Below are 22540 nucleotides of genomic sequence, written 5' to 3'. Positions count from 1 at the left end.
TGGCAAACCATGAGTCGGTGTCAGGCAATAGGGCCCTGCGCGGGCCCCTCCATGTCGGCTGCAGCTGCAAGAACATCCACTTTTTCAGCATGGTGTACACGTGCATCTCCACCCCCATCACCAAGAGCTCTAAGAGGCAATGACCTCTTTCATGAGATCCAGGCTGACTTCTCGCAATAGCTGCTCGCTACACTGGGTCATCATGTTGTCCAGCAGCCACTGAAGACACATGGTCCTGACGGTCTGGAGCCCGTAGCTTTCAGCAGAGTAGTCGTAACTGCACACGGTGTGGGCACGGACAGTCACCTTCGTGACCTCCCCGCACTGCCGAATCACCTTGACCAGCTGCAGCATGCTGGCAGTGGCCAGGATGGCGACGATTTGACCGGGTGGGATGAAAATGGAGCCTCGGTACAGGGCAGCGAAAGCCTCGTGCAGTGCCTCGCGATCAATGTTCTCGTCAGGCATCTGCGACTCGATAGTATCCATGTTTGTCTCCCGCCAAGCGCCCCTGAACATGCTAGCAAAGTACCTTGACTGGCACAAGCAGACCCTATGCAAGTTGCACTCGTCCCCCAGTGTGCGGATCCGCACGCCGCTCTGTTCTCCTCTCAGGAAGAGTGCCTCCTAAACGGACCCTGGACGATCTTGAGCACGTTTCCGGCAGGGCTTTTTTGTGAGCGGCCCTCCTGGGCCTCTCTTCCGCTTGTGGCTCCACTGACGGGCGGCAGGTCTGGCCTCTTGACTCTCCTTCCGTTCGTTTCTCTCGGCCACTACTGCCTCCTCAGGCTCCTCCTCCCCACCAGTGGCACCTGGCTCCTCTGGGGCACGCCCCCACCAGTGCCATGGCATCCGACTGCTTCGTGCTCCCATGGCCTATACCTCAGTGGTGCAGTGGACAAGCTTCCTCTCCAGGCGCCGTTGGCCCGGGCACGAGCCCAGCCCAGAGTGCTGCTGAGTACTAGGACGTTTGCTCTAACGGTGTCGCGAGAGAACGCCACGCTAAGCCACATGAGATACTGCAGGGGTCCTCACTCTGGGCAACACCCCTCTCAGTGGAGGTACAGGAAGTTGCCACATGGATGGGGAAAACCACGTATTGGTTTTCCAGGTTCATTACCTCTAGCTCTTGATCCTCTCTCAGGGAAAGCCTGTGGTATCCTGTGTCCTTCCTGAAAACGGCTCTCCCATCCCTGTCCAAGGAGGACAGGCGCAGGTGGAACGCGACCTTTCTCTGCTCGAGTAGGCTGACCCCGAGGCTGTAGGAGTTGTTTGGCGCGCTGTACCAGAAAATGATATGCTGGTTGGCGTAGCACACCACCAGGTCCCAGCTGAAGTTGAAGCCTTCCCACCGCCAGCTGCACTGCTTGTGCCTGTGGAGCTGGCCCCCGCACCGCATGCTGTTCCCCTGGGAGTCGGACCCGTAGACGTCCACGGGCCAGAGCTCTCTAGTCTGCTTAGCCCGGAGGGGGCCAAGAAAACACTCTTTGTACACTGGACACAACCAAGCGGCAGGGATCAGCGCATGCTGGTGGATGACGCGTGCTGACGTCGGGTCGCAGATTATGTAGGCAAACCGCAGCTGCTGGAACACAGGCACGAAGGCTCTGCCCTGCTCGGTCTCCAGGAAAGGGGTGCCCTCCGAATCCCTCCTGGACCTGGCAAACCATGAGTCGGTGTCAGGCAATAGGGCCCTGCGCGGGCCCCTCCATGTCGGCTGCAGCTGCAAGAACATCCACTTTTTCAGCATGGTGTACACGTTCATCTCCACCCCCATCACCAAGAGCGCTGAAGAGGCAATGACCTCTTTCATGAGATCCAGGCTGACTTCTCGCAATAGCTGCTCGCTACACTGGGTCATCATGTTGTCCAGCAGCCACTGAAGACACATGGTCCTGACGGTCTGGAGCCCGTAGCTTTCAGCAGAGTAGGCGTAACTGCACACGGTGTGGGCACGGACAGTCACCTTCATGACCTCCCCGCACTGCCGAATCACCTCGACCAGCTGCAGCATGCTGGCAGTGGCCAGGATGGCGACGATTCGACCGGGTGGGATGAAAATGGAGCCTCGGTACAGAGCACCGAGAGCCTCGTGCAGTGCCTCGCGATCAATGTTCTCGTCAGGCATCTGCGACTCGATAGTATCCATGTTTGTCTCCCGCCAAGCGCCCCTGAACATGCTAGCAAAGTACCTTGACTGGCACAAGCAGGCCCTATGCAAGTTCCACTCGTCCCCCAGTGTGCGGATCCGCACGTCGCTCTGTTCTCCTCTCAGGAAGAGTGCCTCCTAAACGGACCCTGGACGATCTTGAGCACGTTTCCGGCAGGGCTTTTTTGTGAGCGGCCCTCCTGGGCCTCTCTTCCGCTTGTGGCTCCACTGACGGGCGGCAGGTCTGGCCTCTTGACTCTCCTTCCGTTCGTTTCTCTCGGCCACTACTGCCTCCTCAGGCTCCTCCTCCCCACCAGTGGCACCTGGCTCCTCTGGGGCACGCCCCCACCAGTGCCATGGCATCCGACTGCTTCGTGCTCCCATGGCCTATACCTCAGTGGTGCAGTGGACAAGCTTCCTCTCCAGGCGCCGTTGGCCCGGGCACGAGCCCAGCCCAGAGTGCTGCTGAGTACTAGGACGTTTGCTCTAACGGTGTCGCGAGAGAACGCCACGCTAAGCCACATGAGATACTGCAGGGGTCCTCACTCTGGGCAACACCCCTCTCAGTGGAGGTACAGGAAGTTGCCACATGGATGGGGAAAACCACGTATTGGTTTTCCAGGTTCATTACCTCTAGCTCTTGATCCTCTCTCAGGGAAAGCCTGTGGTATCCTGTGTCCTTCCTGAAAACGGCTCTCCCATCCCTGTCCAAGGAGGACAGGCGCAGGTGGAACGCGACCTTTCTCTGCTCGAGTAGGCTGACCCCGAGGCTGTAGGAGTTGTTTGGCGCGCTGTACCAGAAAATGATATGCTGGTTGGCGTAGCACACCACCAGGTCCCAGCTGAAGTTGAAGCCTTCCCACCGCCAGCTGCACTGCTTGTGCCTGTGGAGCTGGCCCCCGCACCGCATGCTGTTCCCCTGGGAGTCGGACCCGTGGACGTCCACGGGCCAGAGCTCTCTAGTCTGCTTAGCCCGGAGGGGGCCAAGAAAACACTCTTTGTTCACTGGACACAACCAAGCGGCAGGGATCAGCGCATGCTGGTGGATGACGCGTGCTGACGTCGGGTCGCAGATTATGTAGGCAAACCGCAGCTGCTGGAACACTGGCATGAAGGCTCTGCCCTGCTCGGTCTCCAGGAAAGGGGTGCCCTCCGAATCCCTCCTGGACCTGGCAAACCATGAGTCGGTGTCAGGCAATAGGGCCCTGCGCGGGCCCCTCCATGTCGGCTGCAGCTGCAAGAACATCCACTTTTTCAGCATGGTGTACACGTGCATCTCCACCCCCATCACCAAGAGCGCTGAAGAGGCAATGACCTCTTTCATGAGATCCAGGCTGACTTCTCGCAATAGCTGCTCGCTACACTGGGTCATCATGTTGTCCAGCAGCCACTGAAGACACATGGTCCTGACGATCTGGAGCCCGTAGCTTTCAGCAGAGTAGTCGTAACTGCACACGGTGTGGGCACGGACAGTCACCTTCGTGACCTCCCCGCACTGCCGAATCACCTCGACCAGCTGCAGCATGCTGGCTGTGGCCAGGATGGCGACGACTCGACCGGGTGGGATGAAAATGGAGCCTCGGTACAGGGCACCGAAAGCCTCGTGCACTGCCTCGCGATCAATGTTCTCGTCAGGCATCTGCGACTCGATAGTATCCATGTTTGTCTCCCGCCAAGCCCCCCTGAGCATGCTAGCAAAGTACCTTGACTGGCACAAGCAGACCCTATGCAAGTTCCACTCGTCCCCCAGTGTGCGGATCCGCACGTCGCTCTGTTCTCCTCTCAGGAAGAGTGCCTCCTAAACGGACCCTGGACGATCTTGAGCACGTTTCCGGCAGGGCTTTTTTGTGAGCGGCCCTCCTGGGCCTCTCTTCCGCTTGTGGCTCCACTGACGGGCGGCAGGTCTGGCCTCTTGACTCTCCTTCCGTTCGTTTCTCTCGGCCACTACTGCCTCCTCAGGCTCCTCCTCCCCACCGGTGGCACCTGGCTCCTCTGGGGCACGCCCCCACCAGTGCCATGGCATCCGACTGCTTCGTGCTCCCATGGCCTATACCTCAGTGGTGCAGTGGACAAGCTTCCTCTCCAGGCGCCGTTGGCCCGGGCACGAGCTCAGCCCAGAGTGCTGCTGAGTACTAGGACGTTTGCTCTAACGGTGTCGCGAGAGAACGCCACACTAAGCCACATGAGATACTGCAGGGGTCCTCACTCTGGGCAACACCCCTCTCAGTGGAGGTACAGGAAGTTGCCACATGGATGGGGAAAACCACGTATTGGTTTTCCAGGTTCATTACCTCTAGCTCTTGATCCTCTCTCAGGGAAAGCCTGTGGTATCCTGTGTCCTTCCTGAAAACGGCTCTCCCATCCCTGTCCAAGGAGGACAGGCGCAGGTGGAACGCGACCTTTCTCTGCTCGAGTAGGCTGACCCCGAGGCTGTAGGAGTTGTTTGGCGCGCTGTACCAGAAAATGATATGCTGGTTGGCGTAGCACACCACCAGGTCCCAGCTGAAGTTGAAGCCTTCCCACCGCCAGCTGCACTGCTTGTGCCTGTGGAGCTGGCCCCCGCACCGCATGCTGTTCCCCTGGGAGTCGGACCCGTGGACGTCCACGGGCCAGAGCTCTCTAGTCTGCTTAGCCCGGAGGGGGCCAACAAAACACTCTGTTCACTGGACACAACCAAGCGGCAGGGATCAGCGCATGCTGGTGGATGACGCGTGCTGACGTCGGGTTGCAGATTATGTAGGCACACCGCAGCTGCTGGAACACTGGCACGAAGGCTCTGCCCTGCTCGGTCTCCAGGAAAGGGGTGCCCTCCGAATCCCTCCTGGACCTGGCAAACCATGAGTCGGTGTCAGGCAATAGGGCCCTGCGCGGGCCCCTCCATGTCGGCTGCAGCTGCAAGAACATCCACTTTTTCAGCATGGTGTACACGTGCATCTCCACCCCCATCACCAAGAGCTCTAAGAGGCAATGACCTCTTTCATGAGATCCAGGCTGACTTCTCGCAATAGCTGCTCGCTACACTGGGTCATCATGTTGTCCAGCAGCCACTGAAGACACATGGTCCTGACGGTCTGGAGCCCGTAGCTTTCAGCAGAGTAGTCGTAACTGCACACGGTGTGGGCACGGACAGTCACCTTTGTGACCTCCCCGCACTGCCGAATCACCTCGACCAGCTGCAGCATGCTGGCAGTGGCCAGGATGGCGACGATTCGACCGGGTGGGATGAAAATGGAGCCTCGGTACAGGGCACCGAGAGCCTCGTGCAGTGCCTCGCGATCAATGTTCTCGTCAGGCATCTGCGACTCGATAGTATCCATGTTTGTCTCCCGCCAAGCGCCCCTGAACATGCTAGCAAAGTACCTTGACTGGCACAAGCAGGCCCTATGCAAGTTCCACTCGTCCCCCAGTGTGCGGATCCGCACGTCGCTCTGTTCTCCTCTCAGGAAGAGTGCCTCCTAAACGGACCCTGGACGATCTTGAGCACGTTTCCGGCAGGGCTTTTTTGTGAGCGGCCCTCCTGGGCCTCTCTTCCGCTTGTGGCTCCACTGACGGGCCGCAGGTCTGGCCTCTTGACTCTCCTTCCGTTCGTTTCTCTCTGCCACTACTGCCTCCTCAGGCTCCTCCTCCCCACCAGTGGCACCTGGCTCCTCTGGGGCACGCCCCCACCAGTGCCATGGCATCCGACTGCTTCGTGCTCCCATGGCCTATACCTCAGTGGTGCAGTGGACAAGCTTCCTCTCCAGGCGCCGTTGGCCCGGGCACGAGCCCAGCCCAGAGTGCTGCTGAGTACTAGGACGTTTGCTCTAACGGTGTCGCGAGAGAACGCCACGCTAAGCCACATGAGATACTGCAGGGGTCCTCACTCTGGGCAACACCCCTCTCAGTGGAGGTACAGGAAGTTGCCACATGGATGGGGAAAACCACGTATTGGTTTTCCAGGTTCATTACCTCTAGCTCTTGATCCTCTCTCAGGGAAAGCCTGTGGTATCCTGTGTCCTTCCTGAAAACGGCTCTCCCATCCCTGTCCAAGGAGGACAGGCGCAGGCGGCACGCGACCTTTCTCTGCTCGAGTAGGCTGACCCCGAGGCTGTAGGAGTTGTTTGGCGCGCTGTACCAGAAAATGATATGCTGGTTGGCGTAGCACACCACCAGGTCCCAGCTGAAGTTGAAGCCTTCCCACCGCCAGCTGCACTGCTTGTGCCTGTGGAGCTGGCCCCCGCACCGCATGCTGTTCCCCTGGGAGTCGGACCCGTGGACGTCCACGGGCCAGAGCTCTCTAGTCTGCTTAGCCCGGAGGGGCCCAAGAAAACACTCTTTGTTCACTGGACACAACCAAGCGGCAGGGATCAGCGCATGCTGGTGGATGACGCGTGCTGACATCCGGTTGCAGATTATGTAGGCAAACCGCAGCTGCTGGAACACTGGCACGAAGGCTCTGCCCTGCTCGGTCTCCAGGAAAGGGGTGCCCTCCGAATCCCTCCTGGACCTGGCAAACCATGAGTCGGTGTCAGGCAATAGGGCCCTGCGCGGGCCCCTCCATGTCGGCTGCAGCTGCAAGAACATCCACTTTTTCAGCATGGTGTACACGTGCATCTCCACCCCCATCACCAAGAGCTCTAAGAGGCAATGACCTCTTTCATGAGATCCAGGCTGACTTCTCGCAATAGCTGCTCGCTACACTGGGTCATCATGTTGTCCAGCAGCCACTGAAGACACATGGTCCTGACGGTCTGGAGCCCGTAGCTTTCAGCAGAGTAGGCGTAACTGCACACGGTGTGGGCACGGACAGTCACCTTCGTGACCTCCCCGCACTGCCGAATCACCTCGACCAGCTGCAGCATGCTGGCAGTGGCCAGGATGGCGACGATTCGACCGGGTGGGATGAAAATGGAGCCTCGGTACAGGGCACCGAGAGCCTCGTGCAGTGCCTCGCGATCGATGTTCTCGTCAGGCATCTGCGACTCGATAGTATCCATGTTTGTCTCCCGCCAAGCGCCCCTGAACATGCTAGCAAAGTACCTTGACTGGCACAAGCAGGCCCTATGCAAGTTCCACTCGTCCCCCAGTGTGCGGATCCGCACGTCGCTCTGTTCTCCTCTCAGGAAGAGTGCCTCCTAAACGGACCCTGGACGATCTTGAGCACGTTTCCGGCAGGGCTTTTTTGTGAGCGGCCCTCCTGGGCCTCTCTTCCGCTTGTGGCTCCACTGACGGGCGGCAGGTCTGGCCTCTTGACTCTCCTTCCGTTCGTTTCTCTCTGCCCCTACTGCCTCCTCAGGCTCCTCCTCCCCACCGGTGGCACGTGGCTCCTCTGGGGCACGCCCCCACCAGTGCCATGGCATCCGACTGCTTCGTGCTCCCATGGCCTATACCTCAGTGGTGCAGTGGACAAGCTTCCTCTCCAGGCGCCGGTGGCCCGGGCACGAGCTCAGCCCAGAGTGCTGCTGAGTACTAGGACGTTTACGCTAACGGTCTCGCGAGATGACACCACGCTAAGCCACCTGAGATACTGCAGGGGTCCTCACTCTGGGCAACACCCCTCTCAGTGGAGGTACAGGAAGTTGCCACATGGATGGGGAAAACCACGTATTGGTTTTCCAGGTTCATTACCTCTAGCTCTTGATCCTCTCTCAGGGAAAGCCTGTGGTATCCTGTGTCCTTCCTGAAAACGGCTCTCCCATCCCTGTCCAAGGAGGACAGGCGCAGGCGGAACGCGACCTTTCTCTTCTCGAGTAGGCTGACCCCGAGGCTGTAGGAGTTGTTTGGCGCGCTGTACCAGAAAATGATGTGCTGATTGGCGAAGCACACCACCAGGTCCCAGCTGAAGTTGAAGCCTTCCCACCGCCAGCTGCACTGCTTGTGCCTGTGGAGCTGGCCCCCGCACCGCATGCTGTTCCCCTGGGAGTCGGACCCGTGGACGTCCACGGGCCAGAGCTCTCTAGTCTGCTTAGCCCGGAGGGGGCCAAGAAAACACTCTTTGTACACTGGACACAACCAAGCGGCAGGGATCAGCGCATGCTGGTGGATGACGCGTGCTGACGTCGGGTTGCAGATTATGTAGGCAAACCGCAGCTGCTGGAACACTGGCACGAAGGCTCTGCCCTGCTCGGTCTCCAGGAAAGGGGTGCCCTCCGAATCCCTCCTGGACCTGGCAAACCATGAGTCGGTGTCAGGCAATAGGGCCCTGCGCGGGCCCCTCCATGTCGGCTGCAGCTGCAAGAACATCCACTTTTTCAGCATGGTGTACACGTGCATCTCCACCCCCATCACCAAGAGCTCTAAGAGGCAATGACCTCTTTCATGAGATCCAGGCTGACTTCTCGCAATAGCTGCTCGCTACACTGGGTCATCATGTTGTCCAGCAGCCACTGAAGACACATGGTCCTGACGGTCTGGAGCCCGTAGCTTTCAGCAGAGTAGTCGTAACTGCACACGGTGTGGGCACGGACAGTCACCTTCGTGACCTCCCCGCACTGCCGAATCACCTCGACCAGCTGCAGCATGCTGGCAGTGGCCAGGATGGCGACGATTTGACCGGGTGGGATGAAAATGGAGCCTCGGTACAGGGCAGCGAAAGCCTCGTGCAGTGCCTCGCGATCAATGTTCTCGTCAGGCATCTGCGACTCGATAGTATCCATGTTTGTCTCCCGCCAAGCGCCCCTGAACATGCTAGCAAAGTACCTTGACTGGCACAAGCAGACCCTATGCAAGTTCCACTCGTCCCCCAGTGTGCGGATCCGCACGCCGCTCTGTTCTCCTCTCAGGAAGAGTGCCTCCTAAACGGACCCTGGACGATCTTGAGCACGTTTCCGGCAGGGCTTTTTTGTGAGCGGCCCTCCTGGGCCTCTCTTCCGCTTGTGGCTCCACTGACGGGCGGCAGGTCTGGCCTCTTGACTCTCCTTCCGTTCGTTTCTCTCGGCCACTACTGCCTCCTCAGGCTCCTCCTCCCCACCAGTGGCACCTGGCTCCTCTGGGGCACGCCCCCACCAGTGCCATGGCATCCGACTGCTTCGTGCTCCCATGGCCTATACCTCAGTGGTGCAGTGGACAAGCTTCCTCTCCAGGCGCCGTTGGCCCGGGCACGAGCTCAGCCCAGAGTGCTGCTGAGTACTAGGACGTTTGCTCTAACGGTGTCGCGAGAGAACGCCACACTAAGCCACATGAGATACTGCAGGGGTCCTCACTCTGGGCAACACCCCTCTCAGTGGAGGTACAGGAAGTTGCCACATGGATGGGGAAAACCACGTATTGGTTTTCCAGGTTCATTACCTCTAGCTCTTGATCCTCTCTCAGGGAAAGCCTGTGGTATCCTGTGTCCTTCCTGAAAACGGCTCTCCCATCCCTGTCCAAGGAGGACAGGCGCAGGTGGAACGCGACCTTTCTCTGCTCGAGTAGGCTGACCCCGAGGCTGTAGGAGTTGTTTGGCGCGCTGTACCAGAAAATGATATGCTGGTTGGCGTAGCACACCACCAGGTCCCAGCTGAAGTTGAAGCCTTCCCACCGCCAGCTGCACTGCTTGTGCCTGTGGAGCTGGCCCCCGCACCGCATGCTGTTCCCCTGGGAGTCGGACCCGTGGACGTCCACGGGCCAGAGCTCTCTAGTCTGCTTAGCCCGGAGGGGGCCAACAAAACACTCTGTTCACTGGACACAACCAAGCGGCAGGGATCAGCGCATGCTGGTGGATGACGCGTGCTGACGTCGGGTTGCAGATTATGTAGGCACACCGCAGCTGCTGGAACACTGGCACGAAGGCTCTGCCCTGCTCGGTCTCCAGGAAAGGGGTGCCCTCCGAATCCCTCCTGGACCTGGCAAACCATGAGTCGGTGTCAGGCAATAGGGCCCTGCGCGGGCCCCTCCATGTCGGCTGCAGCTGCAAGAACATCCACTTTTTCAGCATGGTGTACACGTGCATCTCCACCCCCATCACCAAGAGCTCTAAGAGGCAATGACCTCTTTCATGAGATCCAGGCTGACTTCTCGCAATAGCTGCTCGCTACACTGGGTCATCATGTTGTCCAGCAGCCACTGAAGACACATGGTCCTGACGGTCTGGAGCCCGTAGCTTTCAGCAGAGTAGTCGTAACTGCACACGGTGTGGGCACGGACAGTCACCTTCGTGACCTCCCCGCACTGCCGAATCACCTCGACCAGCTGCAGCATGCTGGCAGTGGCCAGGATGGCGACGATTCGACCGGGTGGGATGAAAATGGAGCCTCGGTACAGGGCACCGAGAGCCTCGTGCAGTGCCTCGCCATCAATGTTCTCGTCAGGCATCTGCGACTCGATAGTATCCATGTTTGTCTCCCGCCAAGCGCCCCTGAACATGATAGCAAAGTACCTTGACTGGCACAAGCAGGCCCTATGCAAGTTGCACTCGTCCCCCAGTGTGCGGATCCGCACGTCGCTCTGTTCTCCTCTCAGGAAGAGTGCCTCCTAAACGGACCCTGGACGATCTTGAGCACGTTTCCGGCAGGGCTTTTTTGTGAGCGGCCCTCCTGGGCCTCTCTTCCGCTTGTGGCTCCACTGACGGGCCGCAGGTCTGGCCTCTTGACTCTCCTTCCGTTCGTTTCTCTCGGCCACTACTGCCTCCTCAGGCTCCTCCTCCCCACCAGTGGCACCTGGCTCCTCTGGGGCACGCCCCCACCAGTGCCATGGCATCCGACTGCTTCGTGCTCCCATGGCCTATACCTCAGTGGTGCAGTGGACAAGCTTCCTCTCCAGGCGCCGTTGGCCCGGGCACGAGCTCAGCCCAGAGTGCTGCTGAGTACTAGGACGTTTGCGCTAACGGTCTCGCGAGATGACACCACGCTAAGCCACCTGAGATACTGCAGGGGTCCTCACTCTGGGCAACACCCCTCTCAGTGGAGGTACAGGAAGTTGCCACATGGATGGGGAAAACCACGTATTGGTTTTCCAGGTTCATTACCTCTAGCTCTTGATCCTCTCTCACGGAAAGCCTGTGGTATCCTGTGTCCTTCCTGAAAACGGCTCTCCCATCCCTGTCCAAGGAGGACAGGCGCAGGTGGAACGCGACCTTTCTCTGCTCGAGTAGGCTGACCCCGAGGCTGTAGGAGTTGTTTGGCGCGCTGTACCAGAAAATGATGTGCTGATTGGCGGAGCACACCACCAGGTCCCAGCTGAAGTTGAAGCCTTCCCACCGCCAGCTGCACTGCTTGTGCCTGTGGAGCTGGCCCCCGCACCGCATACTGTTCCCCTGGGAGTCGGACCCGTGGACGTCCACGGGCCAGAGCTCTCTAGTCTGCTTAGCCCGGAGGGGGCCAAGAAAACACTCTTTGTACACTGGACACAACCAAGCGGCAGGGATCAGCGCATGCTGGTGGATGACGCGTGCTGACGTCGGGTTGCAGATTATGTAGGCAAACCGCAGCTGCTGGAACACTGGCACGAAGGCTCTGCCCTGCTCGGTCTCCAGGAAAGGGGTGCCCTCCGAATCCCTCCTGGACCTGGCAAACCATGAGTCGGTGTCAGGCAATAGGGCCCTGCGCGGGCCCCTCCATGTCGGCTGCAGCTGCAAGAACATCCACTTTTTCAGCATGGTGTGCACGTGCATCTCCACCCCCATCACCAAGAGCGCTGAAGAGGCAATGACCTCTTTCATGAGATCCAGGCTGACTTCTCGCAATAGCTGCTCGCTACACTGGGTCATCATGTTGTCCAGCAGCCACTGAAGACACATGGTCCTGACGGTCTGGAGCCCGTAGCTTTCAGCAGAGTAGTCGTAACTGCACACGGTGTGGGCACGGACAGTCACCTTCATGACCTCCCCGCACTGCCGAATCACCTCGACCAGCTGCAGCATGCTGGCAGTGGCCAGGATGGCGACGATTCGACCGGGTGGGATGAAAATGGAGCCTCGGTACAGGGCACCGAAAGCCTCGTGCAGTGCCTCGCGATCAATGTTCTCGTCAGGCATCTGCGACTCGATAGTATCCATGTTTGTCTCCCGCCAAGCGCCCCTGAACATGCTAGCAAAGTACCTTGACTGGCACAAGCAGGCCCTATGCAAGTTGCACTCGTCCCCCAGTGTGCGGATCCGCACGTCGCTCTGTTCTCCTCTCAGGAAGAGTGCCTCCTAAACGGACCCTGGACGATCTTGAGCACGTTTCCGGCAGGGCTTTTTTGTGAGCGGCCCTCCTGGGCCTCTCTTCCGCTTGTGGCTCCACTGACGGGCGGCAGGTCTGGCCTCTTGACTCTCCTTCCGTTCGTTTCTCTCGGCCACTACTGCCTCCTCAGGCTCCTCCTCCCCACCAGTGGCACCTGGCTCCTCTGGGGCACGCCCCCACCAGTGCCATGGCATCCGACTGCTTCGTGCTCCCATGGCCTATACCTCAGTGGTGCAGTGGACAAGCTTCCTCTCCAGGCGCCGTTGGCCCGGGCACGAGCCCAGCCCAGAGTGCTGCTGAGTACTAGGACGTTTGCTCTAACGGTGTCGCGAGAGAACGCCACGCTAAGCCACATGAGATACTGCAGGGGTCCTCACTCTGGGCAACACCCCTCTCAGTGGAGGTACAGGAAGTTGCCACATGGATGGGGAAAACCACGTATTGGTTTTCCAGGTTCATTACCTCTAGCTCTTGATCCTCTCTCAGGGAAAGCCTATGGTATCCTGTGTCCTTCCTGAAAACGGCTCTCCCATCCCTGTCCAAGGAGGACAGGCGCAGGTGGAACGCGACCTTTCTCTGCTCGAGTAGGCTGACCCCGAGGCTGTAGGAGTTGTTTGGCGCGCTGTACCAGAAAATGATATGCTGGTTGGCGTAGCACACCACCAGGTCCCAGCTGAAGTTGAAGCCTTCCCACCGCCAGCTGCACTGCTTGTGCCTGTGGAGCTGGCCCCCGCACCGCATGCTGTTCCCCTGGGAGTCGGACCCGTGGACGTCCACGGGCCAGAGCTCTCTAGTCTGCTTAGCCCGGAGGGGGCCAAGAAAACACTCTTTGTTCACTGGACACAACCAAGCGGCAGGGATCAGCACATGCTGGTGGATGACGCGTGCTGACGTCAGGTCGCAGATTATGTAGGCAAACCGCAGCTGCTGGAACACTGGCACGAAGGCTCTGCCCTGCTCGGTCTCCAGGAAAGGGGTGCCCTCCGAATCCCTCCTGGACCTGGCAAACCATGAGTCGGTGTCAGGCAATAGGGCCTTGCGCGGGCCCCTCCATGTCGGCTGCAGCTGCAAGAACATCCACTTTTTCAGCATGGTGTACACGTTCATCTCCACCCCCATCACCAAGAGCTCTAAGAGGCAATGACCTCTTTCATGAGATCCAGGCTGACTTCTCGCAATAGCTGCTCGCTACACTGGGTCATCATGTTGTCCAGCAGCCACTGAAGACACATGGTCCTGACGGTCTGGAGCCCGTAGCTTTCAGCAGAGTAGTCGTAACTGCACACGGTGTGGGCACCGACAGTCACCTTCATGACCTCCCCGCACTGCCGAATCACCTCGACCAGCTGCAGCATGCTGGCAGTGGCCAGGATGGTGACGATTCGACCGGGTGGGATGAAAATGGAGCCTCGGTACAGGGCACCGAAAGCCTCGTGCAGTGCCTCGCGATCAATGTTCTCGTCAGGCATCTGCGACTCGATAGTATCCATGTTTGTCTCCCGCCAAGCGCCCCTGAACATGCTAGCAAAGTACCTTGACTGGCACAAGCAGACCCTATGCAAGTTCCACTCGTCCCCCAGTGTGCGGATCCGCACGTCGCTCTGTTCTCCTCTCAGGAAGAGTGCCTCCTAAACGGACCCTGGACGATCTTGAGCACGTTTCCGGCAGGGCTTTTTTGTGAGCGGCCCTCCTGGGCCTCTCTTCCGCTTGTGGCTCCACTGACGGGCGGCAGGTCTGGCCTCTTGACTCTCCTTCCGTTCGTTTCTCTCTGCCTCTACTGCCTCCTCAGGCTCCTCCTCCCCACCGGTGGCACCTGGCTCCTCTGGGGCACGCCCCCACCAGTGCCATGGCATCCGACTGCTTCGTGCTCCCATGGCCTATACCTCAGTGGTGCAGTGGACAAGCTTCCTCTCCAGGCGCCGTTGGCCCGGGCACGAGCCCAGCCCAGAGTGCTGCTGAGTACTAGGACGTTTGCTCTAACGGTGTCGCGAGAGAACGCCACGCTAAGCCACCTGAGATACTGCAGGGGTCCTCACTCTGGGCAACACCCCTCTCAGTGGAGGTACAGGAAGTTGCCACATGGATGGGGAAAACCACGTATTGGTTTTCCAGGTTCATTACCTCTAGCTCTTGATCCTCTCTCAGGGAAAGCCTGTGGTATCCTGTGTCCTTCCTGAAAACGGCTCTCCCATCCCTGTCCAAGGAGGACAGGCGCAGGCGGAACGCGACCTTTCTCTGCTCGAGTAGGCTGACCCCGAGGCTGTAGGAGTTGTTTGGCGCGCTGTACCAGAAAATGATATGCTGATTGGCGGAGCACACCACCAGGTCCCAGCTGAAGTTGAAGCCTTCCCACCGCCAGCTGCACTGCTTGTGCCTGTGGAGCTGGCCCCCGCACCGCATGCTGTTCCCCTGGGAGTCGGACCCGTGGACGTCCACGGGCCAGAGCTCTCTAGTCTGCTTAGCCCAGAGGGGGCCAAGAAAACACTCTTTGTACACTGGACACAACCAAGCGGCAGGGATCAGCGCATGCTGGTGGATGACGCGTGCTGACGTCGGGTCGCAGATTATGTAGGCAAGCCGCAGCTGCTGGAACACTGGCACGAAGGCTCTGCCCTGCTCGGTCTCCAGGAAAGGGGTGCCCTCCGAATCCCTCCTGGACCTGGCAAACCATGAGTCGGTGTCAGGCAATAGGGCCCTGCGCGGGCCCCTCCATGTCGGCTGCAGCTGCAAGAACATCCACTTTTTCAGCATGGAGTACACGTCCATCTCCACCCCCATCACAAAGAGCTCTGGAGAGGCAATGACCTCTTTCATGAGATCCAGGCTGACTTCTCGCAATAGCTGCTCGCTACACTGGGTCATCATGTTGTCCAGCAGCCACTGAAGACACATGGTCCTGACGGTCTGGAGCCCGTAGCTTTCAGCAGAGTAGTCGTAACTGCACACGGTGTGGGCACGGACAGTCACCTTCATGACCTCCCCGCACTGCCGAATCACCTCGACCAGCTGCAGCATGCTGGCAGTGGCCAGGATGGCGACGATTCGACCGGGTGGGATGAAAATGGAGCCTCGGTACAGGGCAGCGAAAGCCTCGTGCAGTGCCTCGCGATCAATGTTCTCGTCAGGCTTCTGCGACTCGATAGTATCCATGTTTGTCTCCCGCCAAGCGCCCCTGAACATGCTAGCAAAGTACCTTGACTGGCACAAGCAGACCCTATGCAAGTTCCACTCGTCCCCCAGTGTGCGGATCCGCACGTCGCTCTGTTCTCCTCTCAGGACGAGTGCCTCCTAAACGGACCCTGGACGATCTTGAGCACGTTTCCGGCGGGGCTTTTTTGTGAGCGGCCCCGCTGGGCCTGTCTTCCGCTTGCGCCTCCCCTGACGGGCGGCAGGTCTGGCCTCTTGACTCTCCTTCCGTTCCTTTCTCTCTGCCACTACTGCCTCCTCAGGCTCCTCCTCCCCACCAGTGGCACCTGGCTCCTCTGGGGCACGCCCCCACCAGTGCCATGGCATCCGACTGCTTCGTGCTCCCATGGCCTATACCTCAGTGGTGCAGTGGACAAGCTTCCTCTCCAGGCGCCGTTGGCCCGGGCACGAGCTCAGCCCAGAGTGCTGCTGAGTACTAGGACGTTTGCACTAAAGGTCTCGCGAGAGGACGCCACACTAAGCGACACGAGATACTGCAGGGGTCCTCACTCTGGGCAACACCTCTCTCAGTGGAGGTACAGGAAGTTGCCACATGGATGGGGAAAACCACGTATTGGTTTTCCAGGTTCATTACCTCTAGCTCTTGATCTTCTCTCAGGGAAAGCCTGTGGTATCCTGTGTCCTTCCTGAAAACGGCTCTCCCATCCCTGTCCAAGGAGGACAGGCGCAGGTGGAAAGCGACCTCTCTCTGCTCGAGTAGGCTGACCCCGAGGCTGTAGGAGTTGTTTAGCACGCTGTACCAGAAAATGATGTGCTGATTGGCGGAGCACACCACCAGGTCCCAGCTGAAGTTGAAGCCTTCCCACCGCCAGCTGCACTGCTTGTGCCTGTGGAGCTGGCCCCCGCACCGCATGCTGTTCCCCTGGGAGTCGGACCCGTGGACGTCCACGGGCCAGAGCTCTCTAGTCTGCTTAGCCCGGAGGGGGCCAACAAAACACTCTTTGTACACTGGACACAACCAAGAGGCAGGGATCAGCGCATGCTGCTGGATGACGCGTGCTGACGTCGGGTCGCAGATTATGTAGGCAAACCGCAGCTGCTGGAACACTGGCACGAAGGCTCTGCCCTGCTCGGTCTCCAGGAAAGGGGTGCCCTCCGAATCCCTCCTGGACCTGGCAAACCATGAGTCGGTGTCAGGCAATAGGGCCCTGCGCGGGCCCCTCCATGTCGGCTGCTGCTGCAAGAACATCCACTTTTTCAGCATGGTGTACACGTGCATCTCCACCCCCATCACCAAGAGCTCTGAAGAGGCAATGACCTCTTTCATGAGATCCAGGCTGACTTCTCGCAATAGCTGCTCGCTACACTGGGTCATCATGTTGTCCAGCAGCCACTGAAGACACATGGTCCTGACGGTCTGGAGCCCGTAGCTTTCAGCAGAGTAGTCGTAACTGCACACGGTGTGGGCACGGACAGTCACCTTCGTGACCTCCCCGCACTGCCGAATCACCTCGACCAGCTGTAGCAGGCTGGCAGTGGCCAGGATGGCGACGATTCGACCGGGTGAAATGAAAATGGAGCCTCGGTACAGGGCACCGAAAGCCTCGTGCAGTGCCTCGCGATCAATGTTCTCGTCAGGCATCTGCGACTCGATAGTATCCATGTTTGTCTCCCGCCAAGCGCCCCTGAACATGCTAGCAAAGTACCTTGACTGGCACAAGCAGACCCTATGCAAGTTCCACTCGTCCCCCAGTGTGCGGATCCGCACGTCGCTCTGTTCTCCTCTCAGGAAGAGTGCCTCCTAAACGGACCCTGGACGATCTTGAGCACGTTTCCGGCAGGGCTTTTTTGTGAGCGGCCCTCCTGGGCCTCTCTTCCGCTTGTGGCTCCACTGACGGGCGGCAGGTCTGGCCTCTTGACTCTCCTTCCGTTCGTTTCTCTCGGCCACTACTGCCTCCTCAGGCTCCTCCTCCCCACCAGTGGCACCTGGCTCCTCTGGGCACGCCCCCACCAGTGCCATGGCATCCGACTGCTTCGTGCTCCCATGGCCTATACCTCAGTGGTGCAGTGGACAAGCTTCCTCTCCAGGCGCCGTTGGCCCGGGCACGAGCCCAGCCCAGAGTGCTGCTGAGTACTAGGACGTTTGCTCTAACGGTGTCGCGAGAGAACGCCACGCTAAGCCACATGAGATACTGCAGGGATCCTCACTCTGGGCAACACCCCTCTCAGTGGAAGTACAGGAAATTACAGGCCCCATGGATGGGGAAAACCACGTATTGGTTTTCCAGGTTCATTACCTCTAGCTCTTGATCCTCTCTCAGGGAAAGCCTGTGGTATCCTGTGTCCTTCCTGAAAACGGCTCTCCCATCCCTGTCCAAGGAGGACAGGCGCAGGTGGAACGCGACCTCTCTCTGCTCGAGTAGGCTGACCCCGAGGTTGTAGGAGTTGTTTGTCACGCTGTACCAGAAAATGCTGTGCTGGTTGGCGTAGCACACCACCAGGTCCCAGCTGAAGTTGAAGCCTTCCCACCGCCAGCTGCACTGCTTGTGCCTGTGGAGCTGCCCCCGCACCGCATGCTGTTCCCCTGGAAGTCGGACCCGTGGACGTCCACTGGCCAGAGCTCTCTAGTCTGCTTAGCCCGGAGGGGGCCAAGAAAACACTCTTTGTACACTGGACACAACCAAGCGGCAGGGATCAGCGCATGCTGGTGGATGACGCGTGCTGACGTCGGGTCGCAGTTTATGTAGGCAAACCGCAGCTGCTGGAACACTGGCACGAAGGCTCTGCCCTGCTCGGTCTCCAGGAAAGGGGTGCCCTCCGAATCCCTCCTGGACCTGGCAAACCATGAGTCGGTGTCAGGCAATAGGGCCCTGCGCGGGCCCCTCCATGTCGGCTGCAGCTGCAAGAACATCCACTTTTTCAGCATGGTGTACACGTTCATCTCCACCCCCATCACCAAGAGCTCTAAGAGGCAATGACCTCTTTCATGAGATCCAGGCTGACTTCTCGCAATAGCTGCTCGCTACACTGGGTCATCATGTTGTCCAGCAGCCACTGAAGACACATGGTCCTGACGGTCTGGAGCCCGTAGCTTTCAGCAGAGTAGGCGTAACTGCACACGGTGTGGGCACGGACAGTCACCTTCATGACCTCCCCGCACTGCCGAATCACCTCGACCAGCTGCAGCATGCTGGCAGTGGCCAGGATGGCGACGATTCGACCGGGTGGGATGAAAATGGAGCCTCGGTACAGGGCACCGAAAGCCTCGTGCAGTGCCTCGCGATCAATGTTCTCGTCAGGCATCTGCGACTCGATAGTATCCATGTTTGTCTCCCGCCAAGCGCCCCTGAACATGCTAGCAAAGTACCTTGACTGGCACAAGCAGGCCCTATGCAAGTTCCACTCGTCCCCCAGTGTGCGGATCCGCACGTCGCTCTGTTCTCCTCTCAGGACGAGTGCCTCCTAAACGGACCCTGGACGATCTTGAGCACGTTTCCGGCAGGGCTTTTTTGTGAGCGGCCCTCCTGGGCCTCTCTTCCGCTTGTGGCTCCACTGACGGGCGGCAGGTCTGGCCTCTTGACTCTCCTTCCGTTCGTTTCTCTCGGCCACTACTGCCTCCTCAGGCTCCTCCTCCCCACCAGTGGCACCTGGCTCCTCTGGGGCACGCCCCCACCAGTGCCATGGCATCCGACTGCTTCGTGCTCCCATGGCCTATACCTCAGTGGTGCAGTGGACAAGCTTCCTCTCCAGGCGCCGTTGGCCCGGGCACGAGCCCAGCCCAGAGTGCTGCTGAGTACTAGGACGTTTGCTCTAACGGTCTCTCAAGAGGACGCCACGCTAAGCCACCCCGAGATAGGGTCTTTTTGGATATTATCCAGTTAAGATGAGGTCAAACTGGATTAGTTGAGTGTCCTCATAAGAAGAGGGAAATTTGCCCACAGAGACCCGGAAACAGGGAAGAAAGCATGTGAAGGCAGAGACTGAAGCCATGTGCCTACAAGTCCAGAAACACCCAGGATTGCAGGCAACACCAACGACGTGAAGAAAAAGGCAGAGAATAGGTTCTCCACGGAGCCGTCAGAAGGAACCAACCCTGTCGGCATCTTGATTTGGGGCTTCTGGCCTCCTGAACTGGGACGAAGTATACTTCTCTTGTTTGGAGTCACCCATTTGTTATGGCAGCCACAGGAAACTACTACATGGGGACACTGAGAGGAGGGGACCTGCCTCAGATCTTGGAGCTGGTTTGTCACAGTGCCCATCGTATATGCCTTCTCTGATGCCCGGGTCCCTAATCCAGCTTAAAGGTAAGCACTTGTTCACCTCTTTGGCTGCATTTTACTAAGCTTTGTACCAAAGGAATGAGCAGGAGAGAGTGAGTTATTGAGGTTGGTGCCCAGTTTTCTAGAAACAAACACCATTCTTCCCTATCAAATCACTGTGCTCTTCTTATCTACCTAATGAATTTCTGTCACATACTAAGGATATTCCCCCAAAAGTAAACTCTCCTGTGCCTCCTGAGCCCAAACACAGGTTGGTGCATTCTACTTGCCTTCATCTGCCCAGTCCCTGTTCAGCTAGAGTTACTAAAAGAATACTAAGGAGAAACTAATTGTGCACTTTAGTTCTGTTTCTTAAAGAAATGAATGAATAAATAAGGTGAAATCCTGTCATACATTCATCTCCCTATAGATCTGTTATCTGACGTCTTGGTCCATAATTCAAAATCTCTTTAATGAGGGAATTTTTTCAGCTACAGGATTATATTTAGTATTTCAAGGACTTCTCTGAAGAGTAATATTTAGGATAAGCTCCGTTGATCAAATTTCCCTGGGATTTTTCAGAAGATTCAAAACACCTCCCCCAGCGGACACCAATATAAAGAGTAAAACCCAAGCCATGTTTCTGAATTCCCAAACCCTGATCCTGGGCCCTTTACATCATCCTGTGGGAACGTAAGTGGCAGGGGCATCAGGAAGGAGAGGCAGAGCCCTGGAGGAGAAGAGGGTGAGATTCAGACTCAGAGATCTGCACACTCGGATCCTGGTTTTGCTGTGTATCACGTGGGACTCTGGTAATTGAATTAAGCTCTCTCATTTTTCCCCTTTGCACCTTGCAAAGTGAGTGTTGGTCCAGTGAAACAATACACCGTTTTGGGTAGTTCTGAGCGGGAAAGAAACCTACTGAACCGGAAGAGAGAAATACATTTAGTTCGAATGGGTTCAGTTAGTCAAAAAGGTGGAAAATCCCGTGACGCGTAACATGTACGTTTGGAAACACTTTGTGTGTGATGGCAGCAGGAAGATCAAGTGCTGAGTTGGGGGTGAGGGGATGTCGTGGTCAGTAAGATGTAAGGGAACTTAGGCAAGAAAGGAAGACGAGGAGGCTCAAATCCCTGTGGCCTCCAGGGGATGTCAGCCAAGGTACTGAAGGGTCTGCTTAAGACCAGGTGTGTGGGTAACCACCCTGGTGTGGGGTCCATCCTCATGCGAAGAAGTAAACAGTGACAGAGACAGAGAGGAACACACGGTCTTAGGAGATCCCCCTTGGAACGGGCATTGGAGCCGAGCTTGAGCGGCATTTGATAGAAGATGAAAAAGGACATTGTTTGGGGAAGGGAGATCCTTGAGAGACAAACAGTACACACATGCACTCAGAGTGAGAGAGAGTTGGACTTCGTGTCTGAGAGCATCGTGAACTTGCCTGTTCATTCTCCTGTGGGATGGTTTCAAACTGGAAAAAAAAAAAAAAAAAAGAAAAGCTACATGCTCCTACACTTGCATTGCATCCTGTGCCCTGCTTATCCTGTCCCTGCAGTGGGTCTTGGGCTGGGGCAGGCAGAGTTCATGGTGTCCATGGCTTATGAGCTTGTGTGGTTGCTGTGGTTTGGGGCAGTTGCAGTGTTTTGCTGGCTCAACTACTCTCATCCCCCTTGCAGTAACCAAGAGAGGTTGAGCCCATCCAAAGGAGGCAGAAGAGGGGAAAAGGCAGTCAACACATAGAAAGTATCTTTCTTATAATAGGCACTCAATAAATGCCAACTTTATCCACTCCTAGGGTTTCACCAAAAAAGGTAAAAATTGCTCATCATGAGTACGCACAGAAAATTTAAATGCTCAGCACCAAGTACGTAAAAATTAGAGTTGCATGTTTTGTTTGCTTGTTTGTTTTGCTTTTTCAATACATCTTTATTGGAGTATAATTGCTTCACAGTGCTGTGCTAATTTCCGTTGTACAACAAAGTGAATCAGCCCTATGCATATATATATCCCCATATCTCTTCCCTCTTGCGTCTCCCTCCCTCCCACCCTCCCTATCCCACCCCTCTAGGCGGTCACAAAGCACCAAGCTGATCTCCCTGTGCTATGCGGCTGCTTCCCAGTAGCTATCTACTTTATGTTTGGTAGTGTATATATGTCCAGAGTTGCATGTTTTCTAAACACTGGTTAAAACAACTCTGGGATGTACTGCCCTGATATTTGAAATAACATAATATGTGGACCTAACTATTCCAGTCAGAAAGTGGAAAGGAACTTGGGTGAAGATGCAGAAGGCCCAGACCCTGGTTCTGACTGCAGGCGCCCTGACTTGGTGTCACCAAAGGATGCCAGGTCCTCCCCCTCCTGCCTACCAATCCGCCATGAGGACGAAATCCCTGTTCGCCCGTTGTCCTGAGTTTGGCGGATCATCGTACAAACTGCTCTGTCCTTTGTGGAGGGACCTGATGGACAGAAAGCAAAAGTCCTTGATAAGTAAAACAGAAACAAAAATATTATGCTTCCTTAAATTAGAAAAAAACCCCAAACATTTAAAATATTCCTATTTTTCTTCCCTAAACTTGCCAAGAATTAAAAACAGATTTATAAAGGCTACTAGAGCAAAAAAAAAAAATCATTAGAAGAGTATCAAAGGATACAGGGAGTCCAGAAATAAACATATGAATTGAATACGAGAATGTTTCATCTCAGTGGAGGAAAAAAGGAATATTTAATGAATAAGATGGATAATTGGCAAAACATCTTTAAAAAGTTCCCAGTGTCCTTCCTTATATCAAAATAAATTCCAGATGGAAAAAGATGGACATATAAGAGATAGAATCACAAGATGACTACTGTGATAGTAT

The 22540-nt window shown here is 57.0% G+C and overlaps 1 protein-coding gene across 1 annotated transcript; it reads right to left on the bottom strand.

Annotated features, from left to right (window-relative positions):
• Positions 1-961: 961 nt before the first annotated feature.
• LOC308614129 (uncharacterized protein) lies at positions 962-22106 on the bottom strand (the record flags this gene model as incomplete). The annotated part of the gene is given in 13 exon segments (XM_081228316.1): positions 962-2287; positions 2291-2307; positions 7672-8427; positions 8430-8922; positions 8926-8942; positions 12648-13403; positions 13406-13898; positions 13902-13988; positions 14347-15267; positions 16928-17218; positions 17222-17308; positions 20357-20409; positions 22049-22106. Coding segments are annotated over 13 exon segments (5355 nt in total).
• Positions 22107-22540: the final 434 nt, after the last annotated feature.

The sequence above is a fragment of the Mesoplodon bidens genome (assembly GCF_964165515.1).
Source record: "Mesoplodon bidens genome assembly, chromosome: 3".
NCBI classification, from domain to species: Eukaryota; Metazoa; Chordata; class Mammalia; order Artiodactyla; family Ziphiidae; genus Mesoplodon; species Mesoplodon bidens.
The sequence above is the reverse complement of the archived record's forward strand: the minus strand, read 5'-3'. Positions and strand labels throughout refer to the sequence as shown.